The sequence below is a fragment of the Sander vitreus genome, chromosome 13 (genome assembly GCF_031162955.1).
Source record: "Sander vitreus isolate 19-12246 chromosome 13, sanVit1, whole genome shotgun sequence".
Taxonomy (NCBI): Eukaryota; Metazoa; Chordata; class Actinopteri; order Perciformes; family Percidae; genus Sander; species Sander vitreus.
This window is the reverse complement of record NC_135867.1, coordinates 19,499,223-19,518,257: the sequence shown is the minus strand read 5'-3', so window position 1 is coordinate 19,518,257 and position 19,035 is coordinate 19,499,223. Positions and strand designations below refer to the sequence as shown.

Sequence of the window (19,035 nt, the reverse complement as noted above, 5' to 3'; positions counted from 1 at the left end):
GCACCAATTGGTAAGGTCAAGGAGGCCTCTTCCAAAATGTAACCCAGATGCTACAGGATCCAAATTCTGCCCTATTATCAAAAAGGAATGCAGACTTTGTATAATAGAAAATGGCCACAACACAGTGTGTGTCCAAATATGTAAAGATGATTAAGCTTTCAATAATTTCAACTTGATAAATGTACTGTGTATTTATGTATTTGACAGCAACATGTTGTAAAGATGACACTGGGCACCTATGAAAAGCTTCTTATAAATATAAATATTTTACATCTTTTGAATTTGATGTGACATGAAAATATTTATCTGACCGTTATACAGAAATATATTAACTAATTTCTGTCTGAAATTGTTGGACTGAAAGTTGTACATTTAAAAAATGTATTCCTTTTCAACAAACCAATATCGCAACGTTTCACTGGAGGGCGCTAACACAAAGCACCAGGTGGTCAGGGGAACAACTTGAGAAAGGAGGAGGCCATTCACTAGCCTGTTTTAGCTACACACGCCTAGCTACTGTTAGCTAGCCGGCGGCTAACGAGCAAGCTAAAACACCAGTTTGTTTTAATGTCGCCTGTCTTATCAAGTGATGGCAAGAGAACAGTGTTCACAAACCGAAGCTGGTGAGTGCTGAGCGTCCGTTTGATCCGCGACAAATATTTTGCATGCACACAGTTTAGAGTTGTGTGTCTGCTAGCGCGCTAAGTAACCGACTGCAACCCAAAGCTATATAGCTAACGCTAGCTCGGCTCAATAGCAACATTAGTTAGTACCAAGCTAATTCACCTGTCTTTCTTTTCAGAACTGTATTACCTCATTGCCAGATTTCTGCAGTCTGGACCTTGTAAAAAAGCATCACAGGTAAAAAAGATATTAACTCATACCGGTTGTTAAACGTCTAAAAGTATGTGGTGCTAGCAGCTAACGCTAACTGTGTCTGTCTGTTGTTAGATTCTGGTTGAGGAGCTGGAGGAGTATGAGGTAGGTTCAGCTGGACCTTTCTGTTTTTATTCTCGTGTGTGGCTTCCGTACTGTTGCCTATCTGGCCGCTTTTGGGCAAATGTTCAGTAATTTGGGCTAGTGTTAGATAAAGTAGCGTGTTGCCGAGCCGGGACGATCCTGGCAGTTTTGTGCCATCTATAACCGCTTGTCTTTTAACGTTAGTTGATCCCTCAACGATGGAGTTGGGACGGGAAGAAATACAAACGTACCTTCCAAGACTGGGTGAGTGGGAATTGTCATTAACTTTTTAATCAAATGAAGCGTATATCTTCTATTTTAATCGTCAATCGCCTGTTAGCGGATGTGTTTATTTTTAATTAAATTAACCACCCAAAATAGATGCAGTGGTAATGTGTTTATGTTTATTAGAACACATTTAAACATTTGTATTAATATAGGCCCGTTGGTAAATAACTATATATAGGCTTTGCTATTGTGTGGGCTAGTAGGAGGAGAATAGAGACAAGGACAGGTAGTGATAGGCTGAGCCAGATCCACCGTGCTGTCAGTCGTCTGTTGGAGCCAATGAAATCCCAAATGTATTTTCTAGCGAACCGGAATAATCGTAATAGACTCTTTTGATTGGCTGTGAGCTTCTTTGCCCCTCCTCTTTCTTTCCTTCTCTCTCCCTCTTGATTGTTTTTCAACTAGCTGCATTACAAAACCATGCTGAAAATTATGACAAGTATAAACAGGAAGTGAATTTTTTTTTGGATAGTTAGATGTGTATGTGTTACTATACAGCTGTTTGCATTTTATCAAAAATGTATGTTTGTGTGAATATAAAAATGTATAATGATTAACTTTAATTACAGAAAGATTGATTGGTGTTTGTTTTTTTTTCATTGTAGTGTCCAGTTTTTAATCGTGACTACTAGGATGTTGTGTAACATTTACACCAAAAGAGGCTACATATAGATGTGAAGCAACCAGAGGCTTAATAGTATGTGAAAATGTGACAACATGTTTGTATTTAAAATGGTCCAATCGGTACACATCATGGTCTCAAATATTCATATCGGTCAGTTTAAATAATCGTGGGGCTGTCTTGTTTTAATCTGTTCACCAAAGCTGGAATTTTATTTAATTAATTCAAACTTTTTTTGTTTTAGCACTGTTTGAGAATGTACCAGAGATGGTAATTTTTTGTTAATATAGGCTACTTATATATTTGTTGTATTACTTTGTAATAGCTGTCTGTGACTCCTGCAGGTGATTTTGAATCAGCACATTCCTGCAGACTATCTGCTCCATGTTTGTCAGCGGATAGGCCCACTTATAGAGAAGGAGATCCCACCTAGTGTTCCTGGAGTCCAAACACTTCTGGGGCTGGGAAGACAGTCATTGCTTCGGTCCACCAAAAGTGAGCATTTCTCTCCCATCCATGTTTTTACCTTCGCCAAGGAGCTTATTTCTTCAGTATTTAAGAAGAGTTTACACATTAATACTTTTGTAATTTTTTTGCGTGGTTTGTTGGCAATAGATCTGTTTCCAAATCAATAATCATGTTCATAATTTCTCACATTTGTTTTTTTATTCACTACCTGTATAATTTAGGTTGTAGCCACAAAGTATGCAGTGGCTCGGCTGTCGCTGCACTCCACCGAGGGCGTCCACCAGAACCTCCGGTCAGCAATGGACATCCGCCCAATGTCGGTGTGTGAAACTGTTTTATTTATTTATACCCATTAAGAGGACCCAAAGCCCCGAGACCAATTAAGTTAAGTCTGCTTTAGCAGTCCGTTGCTTCCAATAATTGTTGTCGTGTTTCTTTATATCAAGTGTCCATCATGGGTGCTCGCCAGGCCACAGGCACTGCTCGTTTCAGCCAGACCTTGCCGTCTTCCTCCTACCAACACATGAAGATACACAAACGTATCCTTGGCCACCTTTCTTCAGTCTACTGTGTAGCATTTGACCGCACCGGCCGTCGGATATTCACGGTGAGTGAGGATTTCTGGTTCAGATGATTATTGCAACACAGCTTCATCTGTAGTGTCTCACTAGCAAAGTATTTGCAAAAGTTGCAAAGATAAAATGCGATAAGAAAAATTCCAGGTAATAGGTTGTATCGGAAAATACATTTGATCTCATATGATATATTCATTTTTAGAATCTATTTTAGAAATACATTCCAGATTTGTGCATAGCTAGACAGGTGACAAAATTAGCCAACTGAGGGATGTTTGCAACCACAAAATCTTTTCTTGTTTTACTGATTTACCTTTTAAAGCAAGACACCTGGGGACTGTTGCTGTGTCACCACATCAGCATGTATTACGCATCTGAGTGGCTTAACTGCGGTTAAGAACAGGTTCCGCTAAACCAGAACCTGCTGGGGCTGCGTAATATTTGCGTAGAAATTTGGACCTGATAACTCGGTCAAAATAGGCACAGGTTCATCTGAATTGCATCGGATGTATGATGAAGCTACCTTATAAGGTCCGCCACAGGTGATTTAGAGAAGCAAGCTACTATGGAGAGAATAAAGAAATACCATTGGTTTAATATACAGTGTATGTTTTATCAGTTATAAACTAGTTTCACTTTTGATTGTTAAGTTGACACAAATGATGCTCACAATAACTTACAATATTGTTTTAGGGTTCTGATGACTGCCTGGTAAAAATCTGGGCCACGGATGACGGCCGGCTCCTATCAACACTTCGCGGCCACTCAGCGGAGATCTGTGACATGGCTGTCAACCACGAGAACACCCTCATTGCCTCAGCAAGCTGCGACAAAACCATCAGAGTGTGGTGCCTGCGAACCTGTGCACCCATCACTGTCCTGCAGGCCCACGGTGCCTCCATCACATCCATACAGGTGAGACTGATGCATTTTGGAATATAACTCAAACAAATGTGAGAATATCCAAATTTAATGCAAGTTTTCACTTTAGGTCCCAAAGACTAACCTTATCGCCTAGATTTTCTGCACCATGTCAACTCTTTTGCTGCTGTAGTATCGTGGTAAATGTTGACTAACCAACACTGACTTTCTATCCCCTCAGTTTTGTCCTGCTGTCAAGGGGACAACGCGGTACCTGGCCTCCACCGGTGCAGACGGCATGGTGTGTTTCTGGAAGTGGCACTCGCACAGCATGAAATTCCAGTAAGTGTTTGAAACATCAGCTGTTTTGGCTCTACAATATTAGCTTGAGTAAAGTTGCTCTTTTTCATGAAAATAATTGTGATTCTCCTCTTTTCTCAGTGATCAACCAGTCAAGTTTGTTGAGCGGTCACGTCCAGGAGTACAGGTCTCCACTTCCTCTTTCAGCAGTGGTAAGTGTGTTTCCCTGCCTGCTAACATTTCCATTTTCTATATGTATTGTCCTAAGCTGCTGTGAGCAGCAAACCAAACCCAGACAACTTTTTTTTGTTGTTGCAAAAAATTTACTTAATCAGATTTTTTTCTTTTAAACCATTTATTTTGTAGCACAGACAGTGATAAAGTAATGTCAACGTTCGTTTTGTGCATCAACATTAGCTTATCGCAGCAAATGAGCAGAGACTCTTTGTGTGACAATGCAATTTGAGTTACAGAATAACTGCTGACAAAAAAGCTATCATTTGGCAGTATACAGTATATTATAAATTAATTATTGTATTGGGAGCAATAAAAAAACACAAAAAACCCCCCCTCAAGATTCTCTGTTTGCAGGGTGGAAAATGTTTTGTTTGTTTTAAAAGTCAAACATATAAATATGGATATAAGGATATTGTTGTAAACTGAATTTCATTCTGTGTTTACTGTTAATAGGTGGTATGTTCATGGCCACCGGTGGCACTGATCATTTGATCAGAGTCTACTACCTTGGTGCTGAAACTCCTGTGAAGGTCTCTGAGATGGATGCACACACGGTAAGAAACAAAACGCAGAAGCTGCATCATATCTGTTCCACTCTGTTTAACTTTATTTAAACAAGGTCTCTGTAACTTTAATACATGTCTTCTTTTCCTGTTTCAGGATAAAGTTGTAGTTGTGCAGTTTAGCAACAACAGTGACAGGTGAGTGTGTTGTTGAGATCATGGACTTCAAACTGTTTTTTTTTTGTTTTTGTTTTTTTGTGGTTGTCGAGCCTCTGACTCTGTGTATATGTGTCCAGCCTAAGGTTTGTGAGTGGCAGTCGCGACGGCACAGCCAGGATCTGGCATTACCAGCAACAAGAGTGGAAGAGCGTCACTTTAGACATTGCTGCCAGGCTGCCTGGGTAAGAAAGACAACAGTTTTACAGGGTTTCATGATACCCTTTTTGTTTCCTTTACACTTTTGATTTTTTTTTCCTCCAGGAATACTGTCGCCAACGGGGATGATAAAACCAAGCTGGTGGTTACCATGGTGGCTTGGGACCGTGCAGATAGCACCGTCATCACAGCAGTGTCAAACTACCTGCTCAAAGTGTGGAGCACAACCACTGGACAGCTGCTGCATATTTTATCTGTGAGTGGCTGAAGCAGGCATTTCTACTGTGCAACAATGAATAAAACAGCTGCTTTTGACCGACTGACTGTCCTGAATGTTTGTGATCTCTCTGTTCAAGGGTCATGATGATGAGGTGTTTGTGCTGGAGGCTCACCCATTTGACTCCCGCATCATGCTTTCTGCCGGCCATGATGGCAACATTTACATGTGGGACCTGGCCAAAGGAGCCAAGATCCGCAACTACTTCAACATGGTAATTGATCGACAATGACAATCACCCACCAGTAGTGTTTTTCTATCAATGAGTTCATATTAAAATATTTGCTTCCAGATTGAAGGGCAAGGCCACGGTGCTATTTTTGACTGCAAGTTCTCAGCTGACGGACAGCATTTTGCCTGCACCGACTCACACGGCCATTTGCTCATCTTTGGCTTCGGCTGCAGTAGACCATATGAGAAGGTAACGGCACATGAATAGTTGTTAAAACATCTTTCCCCTTACTATCGCTCTATCATTTCCTATTTTTATATATTTTAAAGGAACAACATTAGGAATCAATAAAGTTGGACAGCATGTTGGATTTGTGGTTACACATACAGTTCTTTAATCATAACACCGGAACTTAAGCCAAAGTATCACCAAGGATTTGAAATTCTGAAATATTGTAGGAAAGGCAGCTAATAATCATGCAGAAGCTCTCTTACTCTGTAAGTTCTGGTACCTTGGAAAGGGGGGGAACAAATGTAACTCTTTTTTTCATTATCAACACAAATATACTCTTGATTCCCTCCAGATTCCTGACCAGATGTTCTTCCACACGGACTACCGACCTCTCATTCGTGACTCTAATAACTACGTGCTGGACGAGCAGACACAGCAAGCCCCACACCTCATGCCTCCACCCTTCCTGGTGGATGTTGATGGAAATCCTCACCCTCCTCACTACCAGCGCCTGGTGCCAGGAAGAGAGAGCTGCAAGGAGGATCAGCTAATACCCCAGCTAGGATACATGGCTAACAGTAAAACCTGCTCCCTCATTACTCATACCATTCAGAATGCTTGCAAAATTTTAACTCAGGAAGTGTAACTGACAGTTTGACTCAAGAGCTGCCATTTTGCTGCTTAGGTGATGGGGAGTTGGTTGAGCAGGTGCTTGGCCAGCAAACGCCAGAAAGCCTATTGGACAATCTCATCAGACAGTTGCAGAATGAGCAGGACCAGCGTCAGAACGAAGAAGAGCCGGCTGAAGAGGCAGAGGGTATGTTTTACTTTACAATTTGTCAGCAAATTTGATTTGATTTTGGGTTTTATGTTGTGTTCTTGGTTTCTGTGTTAAAGTCTGAGATCTATTGTAAAGCTGTGAGCATTGTGTGGACATTTAGACTTTTAATAGTTAACTTCTTTTGCCAAAAATGCCATATTTTCCAAGGTAACGTATAGTATTAACGAACAAATCTCTTCTTATTTATAGCGGGAGGTGAAGGAGAGGTGGAGGCCTCCTCCTCGGCTGCTGAGGCACGCAGAAGTAGGCAGGTGGACGGGGTGTGGCAGATGCAGCATAATGCCCTGCGTAGTCAGGTGGCCACCGAGAGGGACCTGCTGGCCTGGAGCCGCAGAGTGATGGTCAATGAAGTGCCACAAGGGATATCCAGGTGAGGCAAATAGAGAGAATTGCGTAAGATGTAAGGACACTACAGAGAGCAGATTCCGTTTCTTTTTATATGAATGTTTTTTTTGTGTACATTTCATGATGAAAATTATTCTATTTTTTTATTAGAGTTTCGGAGGAGTGCAGAAAAGCCAAAGGTGACATGGAATGTTCTCTGTACAATGCAGAGAGGAGGAAAAAACCAGTAACATGCACACCCAAGGTACGCTACTCTTCACTTCACAGTTGTTGTCACGAGTAAAAAAAAAAAAAGAAAATACTATCCATGCCAATTCATTCCTGCTCTACTTATTTTCCACCCTCCTTCCACACTTTGTAGAACGATCTGTTGACTTCACGCCTGCGCTCCCGGCCGACCAAGAAAAAGCAGCAGCACCACGCCTATCAGACCCGCTCAGCTCAAGTCCGCCGTCCTGGGACCAGGAGTCGAAATTCCACTAACCGACGTAACTCTGACAGCCAGATAGACTCTGACAGTGATGGAAATGTACGTTCCGTCCTTCTACTCTACGTATCCAAACATGGCATGGTGCTGTGGAGCACCGCCTGTTAACTACCATTCATCATAGTAAAGGTGCTTATTGTGTTTTTGTTGACAGGCAGCAGCAGAGGCGGAGCAAAGCGAAGCCTCCTCCGATGGTGAAGCTCAGTGGCAGAGCGAGAGCAGCTCCAGGTGAATATCTGTGACTCAGCAGTGTTTATCAGGATGTAGTTATAATCGCCCAACTAACATCACCCCTATTTCATTCTCAGTGACTCCTCTAGTGAATATTCTGATTGGACAGCCGACGCTGGGATCAACCTCCAGCCGCCGAAGCGACCAACCAGAAGGCCCGTCCAGCCCCAAGGTTACAGCAGCTCTGAGGAGGAAGAAGGCGATGGCAAGGCAAAGGAGGCCAAGAAGAGGGACAACGAGAAGAGGAAGAAGCCCAAGGAGACCAAACAGGTACGCTAACATGATCCGCTGCTCCTGTACTCGCAGTGAAAACATGTCTCTTTACCACACAGTACAGGAGAAATTCTGTACTTGATAATTTTTTGTTCTAATTATATATACCTAGAAACCCACGTCCTCTCTGGCTGGACTTGATGCGGAGGAGTGGCTGCCACCATCATGGATAATGGAGACCATCCCGCACCGCTCTCCTTTTGTTCCACAGATGGGAGATGAGGTAGGGAGTGCCACTCTCATATCAAACAGAAAGAAAATCCATTATATTACATGCATTTTGACCATGGTTCTCATGTCCTCCTCCAGCTCATCTACTTCAAACAGGGCCATCAGGCCTACGTCCGGGCTGTCCGCAGGGCCAAGGCCTACAGCATCAACCCTCAGAAACAGCCGTGGAACAGACTCGACCTCAGGGTGAGGCATAGTTTTATTTAAAAGCCAGTGTTGTGTACAGGGCAGGCCCTAACATGCTCAGAGAGTCTGAACACAGCAGCCAATTGTTGTAACTTTCAGATTCTGGCAATCTGATGGCCAACTGCCAATCTGATGGCAGTTGGCCATGTTAAAAAATTTCCATTGGAATGGGCTGATTTAAGTTAGTTTTAACATGGCATGTTAATGCATGTCCTTGCACAATCATTGCAGTGAGGTATAAAAAGAAAATCTATTAGGCGTGTCAAGGGTGTACCTCTTAGTGTAGCCATAACCTTTTTTTCTTTTTTGAGAAGTTCTATTTGTCATCCTCTTCATCAGTCTTACCTTTTGTCGATTGTCTTCTGCCCCTTCAGGACCAGGAATCTGTGAAGGTGGTTGGAATTAAATATGAAGTGGGACCTCCCACCCTCTGCTGCCTAAAACTTGCTTTCTTGGACCCAGTCTCAGGGAAGATGACCAATGACTCTTTCTCCTTGAAGTAAGCATTCATATACAGTACAAAATAACAAAATGTTGAAGCATTTCATTTCATCTTTTATTTCCACACTCTACAGGTACCATGACATGCCTGATGTCATAGATTTTCTGGTACTGCAGCAGTTTTACAACGAGGCTAAAGAGCACAACTGGCAGCCAGGTGAGTATTTTGAAGTGATGCGTTTAGTATTCATGCTCATGGTTGTGGAGAGTGTGCTGTCCTTCACTTATGTTTGATTCTGTCTTCACTTTGCTCTCTTCAGGTATGAGGTTCCGCAGCATCATTGATGACGCCTGGTGGTTCGGCTCTGTGGAGGACCAGCAGCCTCTGCAGCCGGAGTATCCAGACAGCCTGTTCCAGTGCTATGCAGTAAAGTGCGTCTGTAGCAGTGTTTGTAGCTGATGGAGGAGTAGTCTACTCCAACATAATGTATCAACAGTGCTCTCTGTTAATGTCATGTTCTTCTTCGCTGACCCTATGTCACATTTCATTAAAGTTCAATCAAATAAGTGATTGTAATCTCGCACACAGTGTGGGTTACTAACTAATTACTGTTTCATCAGGTGGGATAATGGTGAGCGGGAGAAAATGAGTCCCTGGGACATGGAGCCTATACCTGAGGAAGGTCAGTGATATTATTAATGAGTATTCCACCTGGTTATAAACCTGTTCATTTTTTAATGTAATGACAAAATGTCAAAAGATTTTACAAAGTTTAAAACACAATTGTACACCATAAAAAAGATGAAGTGGCCGGGTTAGCTCAGTTGGTAGAGCGGGCGCACATATGTAGAGGGTTGTTCCTCGATGCAGAAGGTCCAGGGTTCGAGTCCGACCTGTGACGGTTTCCTGCATGTCTCTCCCTTTTCATGTCTCAGCTGTCCTGTCCATTAAAGGCAGAAATGCCCCAAAAAAAAAAAACTTAAAAAATTGCAGATGAATACGTACTACATAATATACCATTTCCATTCAAATTGGACAATATATTAATGTCATGGGATTTTACTCCAAAAATGGATTTCATTGTGATACATTTCCTCTCACTCATTTATTCTGAATTAAGTTGAGGTCTGTTTTAAAGCTTTATCTTTCAATAATGGAGCATTATGGCCAACAACAGTGTCAGGAAGTCAGGGCAATGTACCAAAACAAACAAAGAAAAGAGTCTTTCCTTGGCCTTATTAGAAATCACCATGAGGTAAAGCAGAGAACGTGTTCAAAAAAGACATTGTGCTGAGAGAGTAAGTTGAAATTTTAAGTAAATAATGTAAGAATAGATCATACATCTTTAAAATGTTGCTAAATATAAAAGCAAACTGTATCCGTACAGACCAAATTAAATATCCATGACACAAAATACAGTACGAATTTTGTACTCCCAACAAAACAAATATAAGCAAATATAAAACTAAACGATGTGTCCTTTCCTTTCCAAAAAGATGGAATAATGATTTGTTTTCCAGACAAAAAGGCATATTATTTTTGCTTTTAGAGACTTCAACCTATTCTTTATGGTGGCCACTAGGATAGTCTTGAACAGTTAACATTTGGGAACTAAACTATCCCAAAAGACTTGATTTTGACATAATTACACAAACAAGTTTTCCATTTATATTTTAAATGTACCAGGCTGCCAATTCCATAAAATCAGTGCAGATTTAATCTGCCATTTTATTTCAGTACCAGAATGGTGGAAATGAACACCCATTTTGTTTCTAAAACATGGTCATGCTTTTTTTGTTACATTCTAGGCTTGATATCAATCTAAGATGTTTTTATTATGAAAAATAAAATATACCCTTGCTAACTAGAATATGTTAGAAGTATTGTATCATAATTGTGTGGCTGGTAATTATCTGTAATTCATAGTAGTTCTGATCAATTAACCTAAATACCTTTTTTCATTTTCTGACACATTTTGTGGCTCCATCAGCTGCGTTGCCTGAACAAGTGGGTGATGGCGTGGAGGTGGCCGAGGAGGAGCTAAAGGCTCTGCTTTACACGCCTCAGGAAGGAGAATGGGGGGCTCACACACGAGATGAAGACTGTGAGAGAGTCCTCCATGGCATCGATCAGCTTCTAACACTGGGTAGGCCACCAATGACAGTTTGTTTGGCAGGGGGGAAAAAGTCTGAGCTCGTTCACGTCTGCCATGTTTGATCTCACTCCTGGTTATCCACAGATGTAGCTAAGGCATTCGCGTCACCAGTAAATCTGCGGGACTACCCTCTGTACTGCACCGCGGTGGCTTACCCTACTGACCTCAGCACTATCCGCAAACGAGTGGAGAACCACTTCTACAGGTGAAGCAACACACTTAACCTCTAACCATTTTTATCCTCGCCATGAGTCCAAAGACATGATGACAAAGGGTTGACATTTTAGCTTGAAGTGTGGATGTTCTTCTCTGCTGCAGGCGGATCTCTGCGTTAATGTGGGAGGTGCGCTACATTGAGCACAATGCCCGCACTTTCAACGAACCCCAGAGCCCCATCGTAGCAACTGCCAAGGTGGTGACTGACGTTCTCCTTCACTACATCGGGTAAAACTTCACACAGTTCATGTTATAGCAACCTCATTGATACCGGGGGAAACGGTGAGGAATATTTCTACACACGTGTCTGATGCCTTAGCCCTCTGTCTCCCTCAGGGACCAGAGCTGCACGGACATCTTGGATCTGTATCACAAACTGAAGTCTGAGATCAGCAGTGGAGAAGAAGCTGAGGTGAGAGAGTTGGTTTGTGTTAAGTGTGTTTGTTTTTGTTTTTACATTATGGCAACAGCTTTTTCTTAAGATTACTGTTTTTGCTGTAAATAGTCATTCGGGTTTCTATGTGTTCTCTGCAGGCTGAGTTGGATGTGGACTCTGACACTCCAGGCACATCTACAGGACATCGGGTAAGAGGGACCAGAGTCCAGTGTCCCACAGTAATCCATCTTAGACCCTCACAAATGTAAAATCATCTGCAGTAGCTCCAGTCTTAGTTCATTTTATCTTCTCTCCGCCAGGGAGCCGACCTGAATTCCAAAAAGCGAGGTGTGGTTTTGGATGTGAAATTCTGGCGAGGTCAATGCAAAGAGCTGCTGCGTCGTATGATCGTCTCGCCAGATTCAGAGCCGTTCAGGCGGCCAGTGGACCTCTTTGAGTATCCGGTAAAACAATCTGAAACGATTTGCAGTTATAAAGCCACTGACACCAGAAAACGCTTCACACAATTTGAAATCCCATTAGAAATGCATGCCAAGGGTGTATGAGTAAAAGCAGAACTTAAAATGAACCTCTGTGTACATTACCATTTCTACTCTCTACCTTGTTTTCTTCAGGACTATCGCAACATCATTGACATGCCAATGGATCTGGCTACAGTGTCAGAGACGCTGGTTGCAGGGAATTATGAAAGCCCGATGGAGTTTGCCAAAGACGTGCGCCTCATTTTCAGCAACTCCAAAGCATACACGCCCAACAAGAAATCACAGGTGAAGTACAATCACTGGGATTGAACAAGTACTGCAACTATTTCTGCACAACGTCTGACAAAGCGGTAGTCTAATACAGAGATATTCAACAGGGGGTCTGTGACCCCTAAGAGGTCCTCAGAGTAAGTGCAGGGGGGACCGCCAAATTATGTTTAAAAATGTTTCTTTTTTCAAAAATTTAAATATGTCTGAAAATATACAATATTATGAATACAACCTATTAATAGCAAAAATAAATTGGCATATTTGTGAAAAAAAAAAACTATTTAAACTAAAGCGCTATGCAGTTTTGGCCATTTCTTTTTTTAAGAAAATTTTTTTTGGGGCATTTCTAGGCCTTTATGAACAGGACAGCTGAAGAAATGAAAGAGGAGAGAGGGGGGGAATGACATGCAGCAAAGGGCCGCAGGTCGGAGTCGAACCCAGGGCCGCTGCGTCAAGGAGTAAACCCTCTATATGTGGGCACCGGCTCTACCAACTGAGCTATCGGGGTGCCCAGTTTTGGCCATTTCTTCGCTGTTTTCTCGCATTTGCTCGCAGGTGTCTCTATAGAGCTCCCCTACAGCTTCAGAATAGATATTTGGCAACACGGTGTAAAAACTTGCTCGGTCAGTCTGCTGTTTCCTCTTTCTTTGTTCCTCCGACAATGCTTTCCTAGCTTTCTGCTTCTTTTTTGCTGGCTCAGCCATAATGATAGTGTGAAAAACTCCATTGCTACCTTGTTCTTATAGCTAGCCAGTTCCTGTATGTGTGCAGCGCCTAAAGCAATTCGTTGCATTGTGAGACCTGATATCACGCGATACTTCCTGACGCTGAGGCCGCCGGCCGAAAGTTGCAAGGGTGGTTTTTCTACTCACAGGCGCTAGGGGGGAGCGAGACGACCACCATTTAAACCGCAAAAAGTCATATAACCATTCCAATGACTCCGAAGCTGTTCAGTTAAGGTAAATTAAGCTAAAAAAACCTGCATAGTTCCCCTTTTAATTTACACATTGAAGATAAGCTTACTATAGGTAAGGTAGCCATATGGTAGCCATACTGTTAAGCTTAAGGATTCACTGTGCCTTCCACATGTATGTTTAACATTAAAACATGATATAAATAATATATATCCATTCATTTTTATCCATCCGGCCCAGTTTAACATGCAACTTAATTTTATACAATATATTTACAGTATTAGGGGGTCCCTACTCCGTCTCACTCTCTCTCAAGTGTAATAGATTCACTCTGACTTACTTGTTTTATGTCCAGATCTACACCATGACCCTCAGCCTGTCGGCCTTCTTTGAAAAAAACATCATCTCCATCATCTCGGACCACAAGTCTGCCATTCAGAATGAACGGCGGGCTCGTCAGAGACTCAGTTACAGGAACAGAATGCACAACGGAGGCAGCTCCCCGCCTATCAGTCCATCCCCCAGGTGCTGATCCTCAGTCACAAACTTGCCACTCAACACTGCTCATTATCAAATGATCTTTTTCATTCCAGTGTACACAGGGTGCCTGCAGCTCCTGAAATTATCTTAAATGTGCTGCTTTAAACTCAGAGGCCTGTTTTACACTTAACATAGAAAGTCCTAGTCCTCCTGGTCTAAAAAGCTATTTCAAAGCCTTGCATTAAAGCTGATGAAAGTTGCAGGCACCCTGCTATTATATAATGTAGTTAATTATTCTGAAATGTTGCTTCTTTTCTCTGTTTCCATATGTCCAGCCCTAAAGGGAAGCACAAGTCAGGAAAGGTGTCAAAGCCAAAAAAATCCCAGACCTCAACGAAGAATCGTTCTCAGAGACCACATCAGGGTATGACTGCAGTATTGTATGTTGTTGGTAGCAGTGTTGGGGAAGTAAAACAATCATTACTCTTCCAAAATTGTTACGGCATTAATTCAGTCATTACCTTATAGGGGCAGCTGATTTGTCTACAGATAATGTTGTAGAAAACAGTATGTAAATGAGTAAGGCCTCTAATTCTGTTATTACTGAAGATCGGATGTAATGCATTATACTACCGATGTACTGTGAAAAGTAATATGAATACAGTCCTGATTAGTAATTAGCCGTGTGTTGTTGCTTTAGCTCAGCAAAGCAGCAGTGTAGCAGAGGAGGAGGAGGACATCCAGCCTTCTTCCCCAAGTTCAGGGTCGAGCAGCAGCGAGAGCAGAAACCAGGGGCCACATCGTGTGACCCGCAGCCAAGCAACTCCGGTGAAGAAGTCAGGTATGACAAGCAGTACATTCTAACCGAATTGTATCGACGTCTTTCATTTTAATGTGACTTTAAAGTTACGGTGCAGAAATGAACCACCGTCCTCTTGTGTTGCATCAGGGCACCAGCGCAACCTGCATCTAAGTAACGGCTCCAGACAGCGCCACGAGCGAGAATCGCCGCAGTCTGAAGATGATGAGAAGGCGGAGTCCGGGTCCAACAGGTCCTCGTCGGAGTCATCCTCCACCTCATCATCGTCTTCTTCCTCGTCATCGTCGGACAGCGAGAACAGCTCCGAGTCTGAGATGGAGAAGTACGTGGAAGGGGGAGATCACGACTACAGCAAAGCTCCCTGCCTGTCCGTACGCCTCTCGGCTAAGGGTAAGTTGGCGGCCTCAGGGAAAAGGAGACACAAAGGAGGAGAGGACGCGGCCCAGACAGCTAAAAGAGCACGAGTGCAGCTGCCGGTAGAGGAGGAGGAAGATGATGAGGATGAAGAAGAAGAAGAAGAGGAGGAGGAGGAGGAGGAGGAGGAGCAGCAACCAATGGATGCAAGACATGAAGAGGATGAGGGAGAGCAGCAGGAGCAGGAGGAGGAGGAGGATGAAGAGGAGGAGCCCGAGGAGGAGGAGGAGGAGGAGGAGGAACCTGAGGAGGAGGACGATGAAGACAACTCTGAGACAGGGGCTGCAGCGGCGACAGCAGCAGCAGCAGCTAGCAGTCTGAGAGGCAGCCAGTGCAAGTCTCGACGGGTCAACACACGCAACCAGGGCCGCAGGACAGTTCTGTACGGGGACGAGTCAGAGGATGATGGCCATGGGTCGAAGGAAGACCCCCTCAACCTGGGCATGTCCCGCTCAGGACGGGTACGCCGCATGACTGAGAAAGCCCGCGTCAGCCACCTCATGGGCTGGGGTCACTGACACGTCGGCCATTTTCAAACCTCAAATAAAGAAAACTGTTTAACATGAGTAATACTTCAGGGATTTTTTTTTTCTTTCTTTTTGTACAAGTGTATATATAATATATATATATATATATATATATGATTTTTCTTTTTATCTGAGACTGCTTATGGCTCTCAAACTAATAGCTGGTGCTCATGATGTTTTGCCAGGGAATTGCCTTCCCTGGTTGACAGAGCCACTGTTCAACATGGGCCCTCTCCAACTGGACTGACTCACCTCGGCCTTACTGCTCGCTGGAGGAGCCTTTAAGACGCAGCACTGCTCCCCTCCTCCTCCTGTGCGTTTCACGTCCAGTACTAAACACTATACCCCTCGGTCTCCTCTCGTCCCTCCCATGACTTTTCTAACTTGTGCTCACCAAAGAAGGATGCGGAGATGCCAAAAAATGGTGCTCATGTTTTATTTCTCCGTTTTTGATTAGTTTTTTTTTCTCAGCAAGTAATTTAACAAAACTCGTCATGCTCGTGGTCACTAGTTCAGTCACGACCACCGTGAACCATGTGCAGTATCACTGGAGGTCACTGATGTCAGCTCTTTTGGTACTTGGTCTTTCCTCACAACCACAAGCCTTAGTTTTTTATAGACCTCGCATCATTCAGATTTAGTTCTATCTGTGACTCGAGTCAAGACAAGTGTAGTTTGGGCACTAGCAATACTTAGGGAACAGAGTGACTTGGGTCAGAACACAGTACCATAGTAATATCCCAGCTCCTTCAACCCTAGTCAGACAGCTTGCTGTCCTTGGCCTGTGAATGTTTCATGTTTTCCCTGCTTCCTTTTCAGTGGTGTTTTTCGGCTCTTTGATTTTGTTAGTTTGTTAGAATCGGGTGCTTTTTTTTTCTTTTCTTTTTTTGTCAAGGGTAGAAGGAAATTTCTGGGGTAAAAAAGCCACTGCATCCTGTTTGTATTTGTACTGTTGTACTCCCTGGTGGATCCATTCATGGTTGCTTCCATCACACCTTCTCTATCCAGTATGTGCAAAGGCAAGGGGTCCCTGGCATACTCTCTTCCACAGAGATATTTATTTTTCCATTGTATTATACCAAGGTTACTTAAACTATTTCGTACGTTAATAGTGATGAGGAAGAGGAAATATTTGCACATTTATCTACTCCACGTGGCAGCTGAGTAATAAAGATATTCGAGAGAGAGGAATGATTTTTGTGTAAGAATGTTTAAACTGTGCCAGCAGTAGTTTGTAGTTTAGTTTGACAAGTAAAACATGATATAACTAAACCTATTTCTACCTGTGTATGATGAAGCTGAAGCTCTCATCTGATTGGCAAGCTTGATCATGCATTCTTTTGGCCCAAAGCAAAGGTAGCAACCATGGATACTTGCATACTTTGTTAGTATGTTGTGCCATTTATTCCCCCCTTGTTTCTAACCATCTATGGACTGAGTGTTCTAGATTGGGGTAGATCGTCTGCACATATTACTGCTTTTTTTTTCCGGGATATACTACAATCAGGTGTTGGTGGTGTCAGAATCACTGTGTGTAGTTTTTCTGCCTAGTTTTATGAGTGATTCCCTAGTTGTCGATTGGTTCATATAATTGATGCATCCCTTGTTGTTGCACCAATAATGTTTACTTTAAAGCTTGTGTGATCTTTGGTTGGTAGATCATTTGAGACAGCATCCAGTCAGGAGAAACCAGGCAAGCTAACTCACAAGTTGTCGTTTTGACACTGGGTGCTCTAATCCGAACACACCTCCTCATCACTGCCTCTGTGTGGTCGCTGACATAAGAGACATGCCTGAGAGGTTGTTTTGTTTCTCTCTTTTTTTGGGGGGGGGCATCTAGGGTGCTCCTAGCGGCAGCATTAACTGGCGTCTTGAAACTATTCTGGTTGAGTGTGAGAAGACTACGATTGATATTTTGGAATCTTATTTTCATATAGTAGATGGCTTTAGTCTCGCCTCGACGCATCAGATTAGTTGATAACAAAACGTTTTACTGTAGGTGGATTAAGATTACGTGACTTTTTTATACACAATGTTTTGATTGTATGTGTTTTTTTTCTTCTTTTTTTTAATAAAAAAAATGAATTTAAAATGAAGTTGTTTTGGTCTGTTGTCTACATGTTTGTGGTCTTGTTCTTTGATGATTTCTATCGGTGTTAATCCAGCAGTACCTTTTAAGAGCTGTTCACCAGCACTTTAACTGAGTCATCTGTAGTCTTTATGGTCGTTGGGTCATAAACGTGCCCTGAAGGCGAAGATTCAAAAGGTACAGAATACTGTGACTGTTTTGTGACTGTGATAGACCGTCGTAAACCTGACTGTACCATTTGCAACTGCATTAATGCACAGAAAGCTGGGATGAGTCAGATGAGGAACAAACAAGGTTGAGCTGTGACGCACCGTGCTCTGCCACACCTAGAAACTGCAGAGACGCTGGAGGATCATGGGAATTCAAATGGATCAATGCATATAGAGGTAAAGGTCATACACTAAAGGGGGCTAAGTGTGTAATGTGTGTACATACTGGTATTGAGAACAAATGTAGAAGAAAAGATCAGGTATGTAAATGAGTTGTGCTATCACACAAATAAAACGTATTAAATGATTACTATAAATCAAACCTACTTTATCGGAATTCTCCAGTGCATATAATATTAAGTGATTAAAATGTCATATTAAAAAGTGTTCACAAAGGTGGGAATAGCAGTGTGCATATGCTCAGTTTGTATATACAGTATATAGCCAGTATAGTAAAGTAGTAAAGTGCTGCTGGTCTTTTTCATCAGATAATAGTGTGTATAGTTCATATAAAGCATTTAAGAACTTTAAACTATACCCATCAACCTTCACGAGACACCAAATAGAAAGCTCTCGAAATAATTTAGCATTTTTGTGCAAAAGTCCCAAGCAAAGAGGTGAAGCTCAGGCTTATGACGTAGGCTAAAATACTGCGTTAAGCCGTCAGGACTTTTATTTTTATAGTTAATACATTATTTCACGTGTACTTGGCATTTCTAAGAACAGAGTTGTCTTATAGTATGTCAGTGTTCACGAGGACCAGCAGGAGAGGGGGTTGTATAAAAGCTGAAAAAGCATGCGGGCTGTGCAATGAATAAACTGTTAAAGTACAAACATTATTTTTTTCTCCCAACTAAAATTATAGTGCTTTAAACAACAGGCTGTCATTCTTACTAACTTGCTTTGTTTCGTAAATGAATGCAATTCCCTTTAAAGTATAATTAAAATGTTCATAGGTTTTAACTGTGCAGGATTGGCTGAAAACAGCAACAGCAAAACCAAACTGGCCTGACTGAAAGTTAACTTGTGATGCATTCACAGAAAATCGAATGGAACAAGTGACTTAAAATGTAACCACTCAAATGAACAAATAAATGATCTAAACAGTGCTTTCTGTATCATCCTATCACGCATGTGCATAACGAGGTACATATCAA

General features: G+C 42.3%; 1 protein-coding gene across 1 annotated transcript; it reads left to right on the top strand.

The window, feature by feature from the left end:
* The first annotated feature begins 456 nt into the window (after window positions 1–456).
* On the top strand, window positions 457–17,672 carry brwd3 (bromodomain and WD repeat domain containing 3). Its single transcript, XM_078265514.1, has 40 exons — window positions 457–623; window positions 803–861; window positions 952–981; window positions 1,165–1,224; window positions 2,215–2,365; window positions 2,560–2,658; window positions 2,785–2,945; window positions 3,607–3,828; window positions 4,016–4,116; window positions 4,216–4,286; window positions 4,765–4,865; window positions 4,972–5,012; window positions 5,111–5,215; window positions 5,295–5,445; window positions 5,546–5,680; window positions 5,759–5,887; window positions 6,222–6,447; window positions 6,555–6,686; window positions 6,900–7,080; window positions 7,206–7,299; window positions 7,417–7,584; window positions 7,697–7,770; window positions 7,851–8,043; window positions 8,159–8,269; window positions 8,356–8,463; window positions 8,838–8,962; window positions 9,039–9,121; window positions 9,225–9,336; window positions 9,526–9,587; window positions 10,896–11,051; window positions 11,145–11,265; window positions 11,379–11,504; window positions 11,613–11,688; window positions 11,811–11,861; window positions 11,973–12,116; window positions 12,288–12,440; window positions 13,695–13,864; window positions 14,155–14,243; window positions 14,520–14,660; window positions 14,769–17,672. The coding sequence occupies exons 1-40, from the start codon at window positions 590–592 to the stop codon at window positions 15,569–15,571; spliced, it is 5,349 nt and encodes a 1,782-aa protein (XP_078121640.1). The 5' UTR covers window positions 457–589; the 3' UTR covers window positions 15,572–17,672.
* Window positions 17,673–19,035: the final 1,363 nt, after the last annotated feature.

Bases quoted from the DNA above. Each gene is read 5' to 3' on its own strand.
- brwd3 (XM_078265514.1), top strand. From the start codon at position 590: ATGGCAAGAGAACAGTGTTCACAAACCGAAGCTG. The intron at 6,448-6,554 runs GTAAAACCTGCT...TTTGCTGCTTAG, and splicing joins GCTAGGATACATGGCTAACA to GTGATGGGGAGTTGGTTGAG. The intron at 14,661-14,768 runs GTATGACAAGCA...GTGTTGCATCAG, and splicing joins AACTCCGGTGAAGAAGTCAG to GGCACCAGCGCAACCTGCAT.